Below are 16823 nucleotides of genomic sequence, written 5' to 3'. Positions count from 1 at the left end.
GAAAATGTTAAAAAGATTGCGCCTGTCAAACTCTGGATAAGCAACATGCAACACGTTAACGTTTTAAGAGTTGCCGTTTTTCGTGACACATAAGCACTGATATATAGATATAACACCGCGGGTATAACTACACTATGCAAATGGCTATATTATATATACATTGTTATCACTATCACTTGTGTAGGGTAAAAAAATATTGCTACATGTTCGACATTTTAATCAAACAGTTTACTTCTACTATTTTTGTGAAATTCTTTCTTTGATTTCTTCGAGGCAAGCGGCGTCATGTTGAATGCTGGTTTCCGTTTTCGTGACTGAAAAATAAACCATTATAACGTCGGCATTGCGAATTGAACGTAATGATTTTTAAATATGAGAGATTTACTTGAAAGCTCTCAGAACGAGGTACTGAACGCATGTATACTGAACTTATGTAATCGTAAAAGTACGCATTTTAAATGGTTGTCACCTTTGCAGCTGCAGTATTATCATTTTCTTGGGAATATGACTTCGTATCATCTTCAGCCGAAACTTCGATAGCGGGACTGAGATGAGCGAATACAAAATTCCTTGGATTCTTTGTCCTAATGGTGGTTTGGTCACTATTCTGCTTAGTTATTAAAGAAAGCCTAGCCAAGGATTCTTCTCCCCTGGCTAAGAACGAGCCTCGGTGAATGGCGGTCTGGAAAAAATGAAAGAATACAGAAGAATGTCCAACTCGGACATCTTACCTATTATGCGTAGAACATGATTGTACTCACTTGGATTGCAGATGTTTTTGTTCCAGAACCTGGCTTGGCAAATAAATCTGCAACGGTATTACGCGGAACGGGCAAACCCGATATTTCACTGTCAATTGATGAATTTTTGTTCAAAGTCTTGTTACATTTGTTTCTCTTTAAGGCCCTCAGGCCAAGTTCGAATAACTGACTATCGTCCATTTCCTTTTCCAATTTCTCAGCTGCATTTATCTACAAATCAGAGATAACTTGACATTGGAAAATCTTCATTCATATCGAATGAGTACAATGGACATGTGAAAATTTTTTGTAATTGCATACCTTATGCTCTTTTAAGAATTGCTCACGTTCCAGTCTCTGTTTACGCCATTCTAATTCACTTTCTACTTCAGTGGGATCTTCTAAAGTGTTAGCTTCTTCATCTATATTCTGCAACGGCTGTTCATTATCATCCCCCAATTTATCTAAATGAAAGATGCCAATCGTACATGTTAATATGTGTTCAATACACCTGCAAAATGGTTACTTTTATTGGGTCACCAAGATTCCTGGTAGAACAGAATTGAACAAAACACAATAACCGCATCACAGTAAAAGTGTCAAACAGCTTACCAATATTTTTCCACTTAAATTTTCGTTGGCGACTTGCACCATCCGAATGTAGTTCTCCATCTTCTAACAAAATTTCCTGTAACAGTCTAACTTCTCTCTGATCTTCATCCAATACTTGTTTCATATGCATCTTCTCCAATTGTTTTTTAACTTGATCTTGATCAATGTCTTCTAAATCTCCCTCTTCCATATCAAGTTTATCCAAATCTTTTTCATCTTCATCCGAAGATCCCCATTCACTCTCAGATAATTCTGCCTCTTCATCAAGGAAACCAGCGGCAGTTTTTTTGATATCCTTCTTTGGTACTATTATCTCATTTTCTTCAGAATCGTAGTCAACAAAATTTTCGTCAACATCTTGTTTCTCATTGAAATTCAACGAAATTTCGCCATCATTTTCGTCCTCATCATCTGATAGTTTCAATGTTTTTACCTTTTTCCTTGATTTTCTTGACTTGCTATTTTTTAAATACAAAGAAAAAGTGTCATCCTCATCATCGGATGAAAATACTATCTTAAGTTCATTCGAATCTGAATGAGGTTGCTGAAATATTTTCTTTGAACTATGGCTCAAAAATTTCATATCATCTGTTTCATTTTGTTTTTCTTTCATCTGTTCTTTCGTTTGCGAAGCTTCAAGTTTTTCAATATCAACAGGTTGAGTTGCAAAGGTTCCTGAGCATAACTCCAGTAATTCTGCATCAGATACGCTTGTTTTTCTTGACGTATGCATCAGTTTATCCAATTCGTTGTTGTCACTTGGACTGAAAAATGGACCGGAGCATAAACTCATTAATTCAGTCTCGTTTGGTGAACCCTTGTTATCAGCGAACAATTGTTTTTGCAACTTCTCACGTTTTTCAGGACTGTAGGTACGATAATGTTTTTCTTCTATTGGGGTATCTCCCACACCTAACGGCGTCATTGATTGCGAAGAATTGTGCACTGATCTGAAATCTGTACTAGTTAATTCTGAGCCTGTGTTCAAAGCTGTCAATTGTGTAATCGGTGAAATTAAACTAAGTGAATTATTTATCACTGATGGTGTTGCACAGGACTGACTTCTTTCGTCTGATCGTTGATACACGGGTAAATCACCCTCTGTACTACTCATTGAGTCATCTTGGCTATTGTTGTCAGTTGCAAATATATCAACATCTGTTTTCATTCTTCTGATACTACTTTTTCCCTCTTTATTTAGACCAGTTCCAGTATCCTCTGCTTCGGAATCATTTGAATCGTCATCTTCGAAAGCTTTCTTTATGCGTTTTAATTTGCCAAACTTATTGTTTTGACTATCTTCATTTTCACTCTGCTCATCTTCTTCACATACGTCTTCATTATCATTAATACTTTCATTGCTGTCCGTGTCCTCAGCATCATCCACTTCGCTGAACTCTTCCTCTTGGTTTTCTTCTAATTCCTCTCCACTAACTTCAGCCTCCCCATCCAAAAAAGGACTTTTGTAAGTTTCTTTTTTATCTGTGATGGGTATGTCATCTTCTTCAGGTTCACTTATTTCAGTATCGCTCAGCTCGTCATCTTTGTTAGCATCATCTGCCATTTCACAATCAGACAACTCATCATCGTAAACGTCATCGTTCTTTGAGTTTTCAATTTCCATTTCCTTTTGTTTCCATTCATTGGTGCGTTGTACTGCCATCTGATGCTGCAACTCTTTCTTCAAGCGCATGAATTTTGTGCCAGGTTTGCTTAATTCCGAAACCTCGTTATTTTCATTACTTGGTGCTTTATACGGTAGAACTTCATTTATAACTTTGAGACCACTTGCGGTCTGCTCTGTGTGCATTACAGTAACTTCTGAACTAGAATCGAAAGTTTTTTTAACAGAGTGCTTTAAAAATCTTTTCCTCAATTCGTCAAGACCAGCTTTTGGAGACGACAGTTCAACCATCATACCTGGTGACCCTTGAAGTTTCGGAATTAATTTCATAATGCTTGGTAGAATTAAAGTTTTCATTACTCTGGGCTTTTCACCATCGAATTCTGGTAGTGGTAATCCATAAACATGACCTATTGGTTCATCTTCACATTCTTGATCTTCTTTATTGCGCTGTGACTTGCTAGCAATTGATGACAATTCGGAAGACTCTGATGAGCCCAAGTGAAGTTCATTAGATTCAGTCTTGTTATTCTCCGCTAAAATTTCATTAGCAATACGTATCTCAGATTCTGTTTTCTTTTTGTCGTTCAATTCAAAAACCTCATGATTATTAATGAACGGCGTATCTATTATAGCTTCAAATTTGTTTTCACCAACTTTCGTAACTTTATTGCTTTGCAGATCTGTCATCTTCCCCACCAATTCAAATGGATCTTCTGACATTTTGAGTTCAAAATTTTCCTTATCTTCGGTTGATTCGTTTATCCTAGTGTTTTGATTTTCCACAAGTCGATCAGCGTTTTGACTCTCTACCAGCGGATCTAACTCATTTAAAATTGTCAATTGCTTACTGCCTTCCTCGCAATTTTCCTGAACTTTGTCAACGGTATTGATATCCTGACTTTCCTGGGTTGTTGTAAAATTTGCATCCGTTGGCTCCTCACATTCTGATTCAAATAATTTTCTTGGTATGCTAACACTATTTAGACCATGTTTAAATTCTTTACGTCGTTGATTGGGGTGTGTATTTACACTTGACATTTCTTCCAAATCATCATCTTCAACAGGTGAGGGACAATCAGCTACGTTGAATTCATTCTCGGCGCTAAACAATTTCCTTGGCACACCAATGTTCTTATCTCCTTGTTTAATAATCTCTTTTTTATTCTGGCAATTTTGGAGGTCATTAGTTGTGACTTTCTGAGTGTCTTCGATAGGAATAGTTTTCACATCATTATTAACAACGTTTGCTTGTAGCTGTGTGTTGGTGGCAGTGGAACCAGGGTCTTCGCTATCAGATTCTGATGATGATTTGTAAAAGAGTTCTGCTTCTTTCTCCTTCTCCTCCAAAACTTTGCTGCCGGCAAATATTATCCCTAATTTAATATATGTCCGAACACTAAATGCATAGCTCATTACACATTTCCGTTCCAAGAATAATAGAAAATTCAGATTCTTACCCCACAAGCTCACCAGACATTCTAACTTTCGCTGCAGTAGCCAGTGTTGCAGGTAGTTTTGGCAAACTTTTCTTCCTGTTCAAAAATTCTTGTAGCGTGCGTTGTTTGGGTCTGTGATAAGGTAGATAAACTTGGCTTTCTCTTAGCATTCTCTGCGTTTCACTATGTATCTCACGCATCGCTTCTTCCTTCGCTGCTCTGATCGATCCCTAAAATTACACATACCAGATTATTGGTCTAATTATTAGCAATATAATTACTTAATTACCATACATAGCTATAGAAATTTTACGCACACTTCGTTTCTTCTCCGACTTTCCTTTTTTGCTTATAACATTAGTCGATGTGGCGGAATGCTCATTTTCATTTGATGATGTTTCAAATTCACGCCTGGTTGGGAGATCATCTTCAGAATCCGTATCAATTAGTGCGCTGATTTTATCTGGCTTCTGTTTACAATCAATTGAAAACTTTTCGACACATTTTCCAGGAAATTACAAGAAACATAGGTGATAACAGATTACTACTTTCATTGTTGCACAAGGTGAAAAATTATTTTTTTACTTCTAAACGATCCCTTGTGTTATTCTTAAAAAAATCTTGAACACTAGACCATGTAATTGATCAGTTTTTCAAACATAACTGTAGAACAAACGAATAAATACTTACCAAGATATTTTTGTTATTTTTAATTTTATCAGCCACACTGATAATACTTGAAAGTTCTCTATTATCAGCGACTTTCTCATCTTCTGAATCACTGCCTATGACTCTTTTAAGTTTATTACCGTTTGCACTCTTATGACCGTCAATTGTTTGATAAAAGTCATCGGAACCAGGAGTTTGCAGAGAAGAATTCTTGATTTTACTGGTCGCTTTTTGTGTAAACAGTGAATTGAAATCTTCATCTTCAGAATCACTGTCTAGAATACGTGAAAGCCTAGTTGGATTCCAGGACTTCTCTTCGTTTCTGACATTATCATCACTCTGTGATATCGCTTTGGAAAAATTTGTAGAAATGTCTAGCTCTTCTTTGGATCTTTTAGATATTTTGCCATTACTTTGTGAACCGCCACATATATCTTCTGACATCTCATTATCTTCACAGCCTATATTTCCAACATCTGACACTTCACATTTATTTAAACTTGTTGTTTCCTTGTGACTGGCAACATTTCGATCGACCATTTTCAGTTCTGCAGAATCAGTATCACCTTCGTCTCCTTCGTCGTCAGAAGGTAAGACTTTACTTCTACTTCTACGCTGTACAACAACATCATCTCCTGAGCTCGAGTCATCACCAGCCATTGATTGAAAATCACTATGAACGTTTACTGATGTTTCTGTAGTCGTCATTTTATTGCTGTAACATTATTATAATATAATTTATATAAGATTTTCGATAAATAGCTTCGAAATCTAACAGTAGATACTTTTAACATTTAGACAATTCGTTTTCAGCCTTATTATAACATTTTTGTAAGGAAAATATAATAAGTACTAACTTACGTCAGCTACGTGTCGATATTTAACAGCCTATTTTTCATAATTCAGAAAATATTCGTTTTAGTTTGTTACAAATGTTTTGGGGCCTGAAATTGCAGTCATCGTTCGCTCATCACGGTAATGATTACGGTTATGACATTTCGCGCCAAAATACTAGAATACATGGACAGGGAAGAAAACCGGAGATAATGCAATAGAGGTAGATTGGTCGACACAACAGAATATTGGTATACGGTGTGGAGGGTGATCTGTTGTCAGTTGTAAATAGGTTCCGGTTTCCGGTCGATTTGCAACGAGTGTTGAAATACTGGAAGAATCGATAACAAATCCTGGAATGGAAGTCAGTCACAAATATCTTATTTACCTTCATAATAATCAATCGGCGCAAATTTTTACGACGTCCAGAAAATATCTCTGGTGTTTCAGGTAAGTTGAATTAATACAGTATTAATCTAATAAGCGTTTTTACCTTTCCCACAGACGTCACGATTGTTACTAATCGAATGTATAATGTAATTATGTTTAACGGATGAAAATTAACCTCGATCATTTCAATAAGAAGGTGAAAGAGAATCATGTTTTTTCCCCTCAAATTTCTAATATTTCAAAATCTTCGGTACCGTTCAACTTCAACTTATTACCTTAGTTACAGATGATCAATGTTGGAAGGATGGTATTGCCGGTCCATCGCAAACAACAACGCAGATGCAGAGGATGATGACGAAGACAGTCCAGAGGAAGAGGCTCCAAACTACAAGGCACAATACAGAAGCCTGAAACGTAAACTGAAGTTTCTCATTTATGTAAGTGAATGATTGGTTCATGATACCCAGAAAATAAATTGCAGTTTGTAATAGACTAATTGCTTGGTTTATTAATAGGAAAATGAATGTTTTCAAGAAGCTCTGAGATCGACGCAACGGAAATTGCTAAAAGTCAACAGAGACAAAAGTTTTCTACTCGATCGATTACTACAATATGAAAAAGTTGATGCTTCATTCAGTGAAAGTGATGAAACTGAATCATCCGATGACGAAGCTTCTAGACTTGATACTTCCAAAAGGTGTCCTAAAATTTCCCATTCTTAGGTATCACTTATGACGGCTGAACAAAAAAAAATGAACTATAATTGAATTTCAGAAAAAAAATTGAGGCAAACGTTAACAACCATTCAGTTCATCACCAATCAGCACCCATGAAACCTCTCAGTACTAGTAAAAAGAAAAAACCTGTTCCCAAACCACCCAAGGCACAGAATACACCTGCAGTAAGTATCTTTCTTCCTTTAAAGGTCTTTATTTTTAATCACTCATTGTGAGTCTCTTAAGACCAGTGAAATAATGAAATAATTAATAACAGTATTCAAAGAATACTTATATGTTTACATTTTTATTGCCCGTTTAAAAGCAGCATTCTTGTTAAATTTCTAAAATTTTTCTTCCATGTGAAGGTGCATTCATCCAATAATATGCTACCTATATCTTTGATGTCCGACGGTCATATGACACCGGAAGAAGTAGAACGGCATTTAGAATCACGCCAGACATACCTCGAACTTGTTCCAGAGAAGGCGCCACCCACAGTACCCACAGAAATGTTCAGCAATGATCCTTCATTGGACAGGTGAAACTTGTTTTACTTTATTCCAAAGGCTCTCTCTTCCAAAGTATTCTTATCTCGAACCAAATTGAATTCGGGGCTGTAGTAGCAATAGAGTCCTTCAAATTCGATGCAGAGTAGTAATTACTGGTAGTTGTATCGTTTTTCAGTGAGTCCAACGAAGTCGGAGAACTGGAAACATCGCCAAGCAATATGGGTGAAGATTGCCTCAGTGTGGACATGACAGCTGAGTGATCTACACTCACTTACAGTTTACTAATAAATTATAAATTGCACATTCAATTCATACAATTATCTTCATTTTATTCAAATAATTTAATTGTATTCATTATAATATAAATGAAATGAATTTTTTTACATAAGATAACAGAACTTGTTATTCATACTCATTGAACGATTTTCTCACATCTTTCAATAATTTCTTTCGGATAATTTAGTCCAACAGCCCTAGAGAAGTATCAAAGCACGTAAAGAAACGACTCTGTGCCCAATAAAATGTTAAACAAATTTTACGATGATAAATGAATTAATCAGGCTCCTCTTTTTTTTTGCATCCAAGATAGGCGCAATTTTCTCTTTGTAAAATTCTGACAGCTGACATTTTCAGTAAACAAAACTATTCGCCTCGAAAAATAATTCATTCAAACCCACACTAATCTACTCTATTACATAGTCTAATTTAATTCAATATTTCTTTCTCAGCATATTACAATCAATATAATGCCATGAACAGCGAAGGTGAGAAAAAATGGGAAACGAAAAACTTAGCCGACTGGTCCCATTGCAGCTGCGTTTGTTGAATTTGATTGAATTTATATCTACAACATTCTACTTTTCACACAATAACTACAACAGCAATACAGGGGAAACTTGGGTAATCATTGTAAGTCACGCGCATATTCTTGCACATTGAAACTTAAGTCAGTAGATCACTTTATATCAAATTATTCTTTTAATACATAGGTATACGTTTATACAAGAGTAATCCAACGACGTCGTTACAGTGACGTTAATTTCAAACAAATACTTTGACTTTATACACGCATAACTGTTTACGCAACTATCATGACAGAAAAATTAGGAAAATTTCAACTTGATAGGAAAATAGAAAAAATATGATACTGACGATGATTGTAAAAATAATAGCTACAGTAGCATCATTAATAGTAACAATAACGATTACTGTAATCCTTTCACGAACAGTGATTATCGTCAATTATGTATCTTGTGTTCAACAACTTGTATACACAATATCGAGTCCAGTACTGGTATGCTTAAAGCCGACAAAATAGTAGGTAATTCGGATTCTTATAGTTCTGTACAGGATGAATAAGAATTACATTGAATCATACAAAGAATTGCAGGGACAATGAAGTTATAACTATTATATAGGTTTAACGTTTATATTACAAATTGATTTCTGCACCGCGAAATGAGTCTCTTTTCTGCCAGTCACATAAACTGTCGGTCAAACTATGAAAATAAAGAAAATACCGAATACGCGATTATTGATTAATGGTTTGGCATTTCCTTTGTCAAGAATCTGTGGCCAAACAAATCGTTTAAGATTTAAACGGGCACGTTGCTAAATTAATATAAAGGTCGTAACAAATAGAAAAAAATTAAAAAGTCTTGTATTTATTATTTGTGTATAAATATTTTTAAATATGTATATTAAAAACTTACTACACATTTCACGATTATTTTACACATATGAATTTGTTATTCTATTTCTTATCATGACTTGAGTCGATTAAGTAACTTTGTTAATGGACAGGGAGACATGTTATTTGAAGGGTTGTCTGAATTGTTATCGCTAAGGTTCATTTCACCATGATAACCACAACGTGATAAACACCCAAATAAAAACATCCATCTTTTGTGTGGTTTTTACTTTCAAGCCACGATAACACTGTATAAAAGTGTAAACCGGTCTCAACAAATACTAAAAATAGATTAATTCGAATCAATAGCAACAAATACTAATAGGAGCAGATGCTTTGCAGAATTGGAGAATGGATTACAAAAACTCTAGTCATCTTCTGCCGTCTTAAAGTTACTTGAAATGACATTTGCTACCAACGTTCTCTTTATACTACAATAGTTGGACGAGTTTTGTGTGATTACTGCAATACGAAAGAAAGTTTTTTTTCTTTGCGCATAAAGTAATCGAATTGTGTGTAGTACGGTAAGTCTCGTGCCAACAATGGTATGACGTTGTTACTTCTGTTGTATCGTACAGTACCATATTGGTCCGAATATAAGTCGAGGTTTTTTTTTTTGCTAACATGACCCCAAAAAATCGTCCTACACTTATACGCGGGGTCGACTTAAATTCGGGATTTTTTGAGAACTTTACCTTGCAGACTGAAATTGTTTTTGATGAATTGTTAAATGATCAAATTAGACCAATGGAATTCAAACTGTCACATTTTAATCTACCCAAGTTTCATTGATTAACATACTTACTTGAGAAAATTGCAATTTATAAATTAATATGTAAATATACTCTTGTGATATCAATTTTGTCATAAAAGGCGAATTATATTCAGTATCTAAAATGAAATCCTGAAATGCAGAGTGAAGACTAGGGGTCTTGCTTAAAACTTGGACTAATGTCCAGGGTCGACTTATATTCGGAACAATGCGGTATGTAATATGTTGCTGTTGCAAGACATATGGTGTAACCAAAACTGTGAAGAAGCATTCTCTACTTCCAAAATTTAACAGTGTCTGTGAATAGCACGAATATACAGCCAGATTTTCTGGAACTACTCTAGGTTTCTGTCAAGGTTTGTCTTGTGTAGGTCTCTAATCCTCGAGGATATGATCGTTGAGAATTCAATAAAATCATGAACCGTAATGTGAATATCCTGGATTACTTTTGGGGGGGGGGGGGGGGGGGGGGGTACGATATGAAAATTATACCGTAGTACGACATCGCGTAAATCATTACATACCGACTGGGACACAGATTGATAAATAATTCAAACAGATATTTCATAACCCGTATAAGTCCCGGTGTATTTCGAGTCAACGAACCGTAATATGGCTAGTGGTTTGTTACTGGCCTCCACCCAATCATACGATGGAATGGAGATTGAAACTGTGGGTTATACCGATATTTCATAGTTCATATCGTAAACACTCGCACGATCAGGCGTAGGAGTCGTAGGCCTCTGAGATCTTGAGTCGCCAGGCGCAGCTACCATTTCCATAGAATCCGTCATTTCCAGGGCCCTTACGAACGACATTGGCCTGCGACGTCCGTCGCCCGATGTCGGAGTTGTCGGCGTGGCCATAGTTTTTCTCTTCACTTGAGGAGACTGGTGGGGCTGATGAGGTGGGAAGACTGGAACACCGCCACGCATTGCAGGGTGATAAACTGCCCTAGGAGCATTGGTGTATGGTTGCTGTGTAGGACTAGTGGGATTTGAACGATAGTAATCGTAAGGTGGGGGAGGTCGTTGCGAGGGGGATTGATGAACCGGAATACCAGCCGGAACTGGATAACTGCCTGGCGAGGTATCCTTCCACATGTAAACACCTCGCTGTGGAGAGCTGGCTAACTCTCGTATATTGTCAACAGTATTTGTTGTCCTGGCATAAGGGAGATCATTTCCCTGGCGTACTAATTCACCTTCGGAAAGAAAACGTCTTTGGGGACTGTAGTTAGTTGCTGCCCCTGTGCCATTGTTAGCCTGGGGACCGTGGAGGGTTTGCTGTATGTCATAGTACGTAGGAGCTTCGGTTACGCCAATGAAATCTGGACGGCGTACCTGCGTCGGTGTACCAGGGTTGGATCTGTAACATAGACATTCCATTCACCTATTTAATCTTGATCATTGAGCGTGAACTAGCGTTACCATGTACGTAACATAGCAATGTACAGTGAACCAACGGGTATGCGAGTGCTGAGCATTGCAGCCACACAAATACGGCTCTGGCGAGACATACAGGAGCAGCGCGTCATTCCTGTTCAAAAAATTTAAGGCAACTAGTGAAGTAAATGAAAATACATAGCAATACCTAAGTGTGTACAAGAAAGCGGAGTTTTTAAACTACAGTAGTTCCTCATAGGATCAAGTTCGTGTTTACCTGCCATAGGTCGCAACATGACGTCAGAACAGCTCCTTGGAGTTACCACCCCCTGCGGTGGGACACAAACTTATCTATATACCATATACCTGTACCTTTCATACATGCAGACTATCGCACTAGAATATTTTCGTTTCTCATAGTACACTGTTATAATACCATCTGTATAACTTTAAAATTCAACCTGTACGACGTTGTAATAACTATGCGTGCACTGGTCGTGAAAAATGTTGTATTTTTATTTGCCATTTGAAGAACGAACAAACTCATTTTAAAAACATAAAAATTCCACAGATCGCAATATAGGTGACTCAATGAAGAAATAATCCGTTCGACGAGAAACTTTTAAACTACTGCATGAAAGAAAAACGAATTGTTTCAAAAACTGAACATCAACGTTAGTTCATATTTCAATTGGTTCCATCGTTGTACGAAGCAAAGCGTGAAACAGCTATCACGATTGCCGTAGATAAGTATTTGTATACACAAAAAGCTGTGAAAAGACGTATGTGTAGACACAAAGATAGTTTTAGTTAAAGAAATTTTCTTGCACATTCAAGATGGAACTGTGTGAATAATAACTTTGAAATAAACAGAAATTAGGTAGTAATAATCATATTGCCATTACTTGTATTAGGCAACTTGTTCTTAGAGAATAATAACATTCGTGTGATAAATTTACTCCTGATTATCGATAAAAACATACCTTCGAATAGGGCTGGAAATAGCAAGCGGTGTTGGCACTCCAATAGCTTTAATGCGTTGTTGCATGGTAGGACTGGCCCCGACTTGTCCTTGACCACGTTGAGGTCCTTGGGCTGGAGAACCGCCACCTGCCTCTGGTGACAGAGGGTCAGGAGTATGACTTCGGGATCCGTCCATGCCTCTGGAATACGAAATGAGGTTTCAATTACTATCAAAGAATTTGTTCAATGAAATATACGAACAACATGAAGGAACATAAGAAAGCTTTGTATTACATGGGATGTCATTATTTATGTCATAATTTATTTATCATGAATTCAAATGTAGAATCGGTAGGAGAAATTTCAAACCTTGGCCTTGGGTGTGGACTGCCTCTGGGGTAATGCATTGGATGACGATGTTGCGAAGATGGCGGGTGCCTTGGAGAATCGCTACCTTCTACAGGTGGTAGAAAGAAGTTGCTTTTAGACCCATGTCTCTGTAATGGTGGTGTTGGTTCACAATCAGCCGATTGCGAAGCAGTGGGCTCCATATCTGTGTCCGACCCATCTCGACCAGGGGACAACTGCAGTTGGAAAATAGTGTTGCGTCACTGATTTACGTGAATTTTCAGTATTTATGCATAAACTAATATTTGCTAGAAGACGAATTGAACACGTTGTAAGTATCATAAAATTTTCACCAACTAGGCAAACGAATTGAACAATAATTATAAAAGGATAAATTGGAGAAATGTAATAAGCTTAATTTTAAAGATGAATAAAATTTTTCATTCTATTAGAAAATAAGCGTGCTTAAACATTGATATTTTTACACTAAATTTTATAATAAACCCTTGAGTAATGAAACATGCTAGATCTGTGACTTATTGTATCCTTTGAGTCATAAGAGGAACCAACAAGTTTGAAATATGAACAAATATAGGTCGTGAATATCCTATTGAGAGTTAGAATATGATGGGAAGGAGACAAGGAGGTACTTTACGTGAAAATACACATTGTGGTTAAACATGGGTGTATCATGGAAAATCGGATTGATACGGGAGGCGAACAGGAGTCTAGAGAATGTGCCTTGGTCTGTTTCTACCATAGTCCTCAGACGTTGGAGTCTCCTGTGAAGTAGTACTCAGACTCTAAAGAAGAATAATTACGCAGTAAGTGGTAGCTGAGTGATCACATAAGTGAATCAACTGTGAATTATAGTTATGAAAGGCTCTAGCAGTACAATTTGCAGAGTAGAATATAACTTGAAGACAAAAATATATTCAATTTTGCAGGAAAGCTGAGATACCTATTTTAGAAGCAGAGGCACTACGAGATAATCTTTGGAAAATATGAATGAAAAATCTTCTATCAAAATTGGTTGTGTACTGATGAAGTTAAGTGTAGCATGTAATTAACTACTATCCATCTAGAGCGCACGGGCAATGTCAAATATTAGGCTAAGGCTGAAGGTCGAAGAGATAAGTAAAAAAAGCAGATCATGCTGATAAAAATGTGTTTCTTTACATTCAGCAAATGAAGTTTTCGTACGTTTTTTTCCAGTATTCAATTATTAGCATTTTAGATACTGACAAGAATAAATTAATTGACAAGCAAAGACTGCAAAATATGATGCAATAAAATATGTACGTTGAAATTCTATGTCGATTAACAATTTATTTTGATGCGTGCTTTAATACCTTGAATTGTTTACTTTCAGATAACGAGTATCAAAGGATGATTACGACTACAACAGATTTATACTTGACCGCCGCTACTGATACTGTACTCGAGCTTTAATCATAAAAAGCAATGATCAATCTATGCACGAGGCAATAACACTATCGTAATATAAGTACAGAAAGACGATTACCACAGTTACGAATCAATTACATGATACCAATCTGAGAACTTTTATAGAATTTTACAACAGTACGATAATTATGTGAAAATTTATAAGCCAGGCTGATTAATGAATCATTGATGAATCATTCGATGTTTATTGAAGAACATATAGAAAATATGTCCCTTAAAATATTTAGATACTGTGCGCAATGACAGCATAGGATTGAGAGAAAAAAAGAAAAAATGGATCAAGAACCAATTAAGTAAAATCCTCGTGCAGAGATTGAAATTAAATGGTGTTGCACTAGCTCTTACCTTATTGTAAGCATTTGAACTGGCATTTCTAACACCGTTGCTGCTATCCATGTAGGTTTTTACCTGGTTTTCGCTATCTATAGTAGATATCTCTGAGGTGCACGCTCCGCGCCTTTTCCCTGAATATTTTTCAGGTTTTATTAAACTGAAAACATAAAGTAAGACATTAAATATATTTTACATAGACATTGAGGTTACTTACTATCAGAATTGTATGGCACATTAGAATTTCGGAATTTATATTTCAATTTTTTGTTCTGGAAGAGTGTAATACATGATCTACGGTCTCCATTCGGATCTCTATTCGCTATCTTTCTCTCTCTCTTTCTCACCTTGGATATTGTGGACCAAATTGCGTATAACAACAATTATGTAAAAATCCTCGAGAAAAGGGATTGTAACCTCCTTTGAACTTTCCAGTCACTTGCTCGTTTGTTGTGCGACCTCTGGACACAAGTACTATGTGAAATCCAGTTAATCCAAATATGGGAATGAAAAGTAGCGTTACCACACCCATTAATACCATACTGTTGTCTAAAGGTAAAGGATGATACGAACAAGGTTGTAAATTCTCATGATATTTCTAAAATACAAACGTGTTTAAAACTACATCGATATCAATAGTTTAAACAAAATAAATCGAATATAAATTCCGAATCGAGAAAGGATACGCAACGATCGTGTCCACTTCCCCCAGGTTTTCTTTCTTGTCGAGAACAAAGTACAGACAAAGTCCAAATATACTGAGCATATGAAAGCTGAGCGACATTAGGAAAAAGAAGAAAAACCTGTAGTTTCTTCGACCAATGCAATTGTTTACCCATGGACAGTGATGATCAAATGTCTGTAATAAATTAATATTTTTTACTCAGATTAGTGAATTTCTTTTTCACTTTCCTCAAATTTTGCAGAAATGTGAATATCGATATTTACCTCTATGCAATGATTGCAAACACTGCAGTGCGAACACCGCGGCGGTCTATAAAATTTACAAGTGACACACCATTTCATGCGCACAGTAATTCCATTTATTTCAACGTTTTTGTAAAGTGGGGCTCGAAAATCATCTTCTCTGTCTTCGTCTGGAGGTGCTGAAGTTTAAAATTCATGTACAGCTATTAGAAATGAACTATTATTGAAAGAGCAGAGGTGAGATTATCATTGATGCCAACGAGTTGCACATCTGCAATATATCCTCCGTGGTTTGAACATACCTTTTGGTATAACACCAGGGTCCATGAAAGTGGCCAATGTAAAGTTTGCCAAAACAAAGAATGTAATGACTCCTTGGAGCGCGGGTACCCATATATAATTGGATATGTAATACCGGCATCTGAAAATATTGTTCAACCGTTGAATAGTGAACGTTACAGTGAAAGACTGATAACAAGATTTCTCTTATCGATTAAGCAGATATACATATACAAACCGAAGAAAGATGTGAGATAAGTCTTTTCTCAACATAACATCTTATCAGCTAATTACGTGACACATAATGAATGAATATTAATGAATAAAGTCGTGGTGATGGTATAGTGAAAGTGAAAATATAAATATCATAGGAGTTGACCACGACACTATGACTCAATTATTGAGAAGATGTAGTCAGCTGTTAGTCAAGATTGTTGGATAAATTCTTTACTTATTTCCTAGGTTAGCTAAGCTGTATTTAAAATAAATTAAGTGGAAGAGGTTTCAACCTTTCTGGTAAACCTTAAAGTCGATATCCAGGTAGAATTTAACATTGAAAGATGACTTACGGGAAGTAGAAGAAGAGTGTGGTAGTGCTAAGTAGAAGCGTCCACGCGAACGTTGCTGGCAGGTATCTTGTTTTCACATCGCATTTCGGCATTCTGTAGGCTCCTTTTCGAGATCCACAAACGAACAACAATTCCAAATTATTAATGGGGAAGATTTCTGCTACAAGAAAACATGGCCGCATATACTGATACAAGTTAATTGTGATCCGAACAAACTTGCAGCCCGAACTTCCATTGTCACTATTTCCTATTATGATGGCTGAAACCTTGTCGTTCACATCGTCTACCACTTGCGTTATTTTAATAAAAACATTCCTAATATAATTAATATTCAATCGCTCCCCCGTACACGATCCATGGAGGTAAAAGGCATGAACACACACACCGCTTTGGTGACATATGCCGTAAGTGGCCGCAGGGCCGTAAATTTCTGTGAAACGAAACCCGAATGAAGTAACTTGACAATCGTTGGCTGTGACGTATAAAGACTGCCAACCCTGGTTTAGTTCCCCTAATGAATTTTGTCGACACGGCGGTAGAATAGATTCCTGTATTAC

At 36.5% G+C, this 16823-nt stretch overlaps 3 protein-coding genes across 5 annotated transcripts; 1 reads left to right on the top strand and 2 right to left on the bottom strand.

Moving 5' to 3' along the window:
• Positions 1–16: 16 nt before the first annotated feature.
• Positions 17–6111, bottom strand: LOC124408286 (claspin-like). Its single transcript, XM_046885132.1, has 9 exons — positions 5946–6111; positions 5106–5799; positions 4733–4885; positions 4437–4645; positions 1353–4333; positions 1062–1204; positions 762–971; positions 470–682; positions 17–314 (listed from the first exon to the last, which is right to left on the bottom strand). The coding sequence occupies exons 2-9, from the start codon at positions 5790–5792 to the stop codon at positions 216–218; spliced, it is 4695 nt and encodes a 1564-aa protein (XP_046741088.1). The 5' UTR covers positions 5793–5799; positions 5946–6111; the 3' UTR covers positions 17–215.
• Positions 6112–6222: 111 nt separating this feature from the next.
• Positions 6223–8099, top strand: LOC124408291 (INO80 complex subunit E). 3 transcript variants are annotated; one of them, XM_046885137.1, is made up of 6 exons: positions 6223–6368; positions 6589–6745; positions 6824–7005; positions 7083–7209; positions 7393–7565; positions 7712–8098. In XM_046885137.1, exons 2-6 carry the CDS (start codon positions 6602–6604, stop codon positions 7794–7796), a joined length of 711 nt encoding a protein of 236 aa, XP_046741093.1. In that variant the 5' UTR covers positions 6223–6368; positions 6589–6601; the 3' UTR covers positions 7797–8098. The 3 variants fall into 3 exon arrangements, with proteins under 3 accessions (XP_046741093.1, XP_046741095.1, XP_046741094.1); XM_046885139.1 differs by having other exon boundaries at positions 7696–7810; XM_046885138.1 differs by having other exon boundaries at positions 6240–6368; positions 6595–6745; positions 7712–8099.
• Positions 8100–8480: 381 nt separating this feature from the next.
• LOC124408287 (palmitoyltransferase ZDHHC8) lies at positions 8481–16806 on the bottom strand. Its single transcript, XM_046885133.1, has 9 exons — positions 16267–16806; positions 15721–15839; positions 15440–15597; positions 15178–15350; positions 14839–15033; positions 14507–14651; positions 12716–12930; positions 12367–12546; positions 8481–11366 (listed from the first exon to the last, which is right to left on the bottom strand). The coding sequence occupies exons 1-9, from the start codon at positions 16446–16448 to the stop codon at positions 10676–10678; spliced, it is 2058 nt and encodes a 685-aa protein (XP_046741089.1). The 5' UTR covers positions 16449–16806; the 3' UTR covers positions 8481–10675.
• Positions 16807–16823: the final 17 nt, after the last annotated feature.

The sequence above is a fragment of the Diprion similis genome, chromosome 7, assembly GCF_021155765.1.
Source record: "Diprion similis isolate iyDipSimi1 chromosome 7, iyDipSimi1.1, whole genome shotgun sequence".
NCBI classification, from domain to species: domain Eukaryota; kingdom Metazoa; phylum Arthropoda; class Insecta; order Hymenoptera; family Diprionidae; genus Diprion; species Diprion similis.
This window is presented reverse-complemented; position numbering and strand designations above follow the sequence as displayed.

What these genes read in the sequence shown, in the direction of transcription:
- LOC124408286 (XM_046885132.1), bottom strand. Translation starts at nt 5,792, where the DNA reads ATGACGACTACAGAAACATCAGTAAACGTTCATAGTGATTTTCAATCA. An exon ending in ATGTCTGGTGAGCTTGTGGG is followed by an intron (nt 4,334 to 4,436) that starts GTAAGAATCTGA and finishes ATTTGCCGGCAG; the next exon opens with CAAAGTTTTGGAGGAGAAGG. An exon ending in AATTCTTAAAAGAGCATAAG is followed by an intron (nt 972 to 1,061) that starts GTATGCAATTAC and finishes TCTGATTTGTAG; the next exon opens with ATAAATGCAGCTGAGAAATT.
- LOC124408291 (XM_046885138.1), top strand. Translation starts at nt 6,602, where the DNA reads ATGTTGGAAGGATGGTATTGCCGGTCCATCGCAAACAACAACGCAGAT. An exon ending in AGGCACAGAATACACCTGCA is followed by an intron (nt 7,210 to 7,392) that starts GTAAGTATCTTT and finishes TTCCATGTGAAG; the next exon opens with GTGCATTCATCCAATAATAT. An exon ending in AATGATCCTTCATTGGACAG is followed by an intron (nt 7,566 to 7,711) that starts GTGAAACTTGTT and finishes ATCGTTTTTCAG; the next exon opens with TGAGTCCAACGAAGTCGGAG.
- LOC124408287 (XM_046885133.1), bottom strand. Translation starts at nt 16,448, where the DNA reads ATGCGGCCATGTTTTCTTGTAGCAGAAATCTTCCCCATTAATAATTTG. An exon ending in GAAGTGGACACGATCGTTGC is followed by an intron (nt 15,034 to 15,177) that starts GTATCCTTTCTC and finishes TTTAGACAACAG; the next exon opens with TATGGTATTAATGGGTGTGG. An exon ending in GTTCAAATGCTTACAATAAG is followed by an intron (nt 12,931 to 14,506) that starts GTAAGAGCTAGT and finishes TTCCAACTGCAG; the next exon opens with TTGTCCCCTGGTCGAGATGG.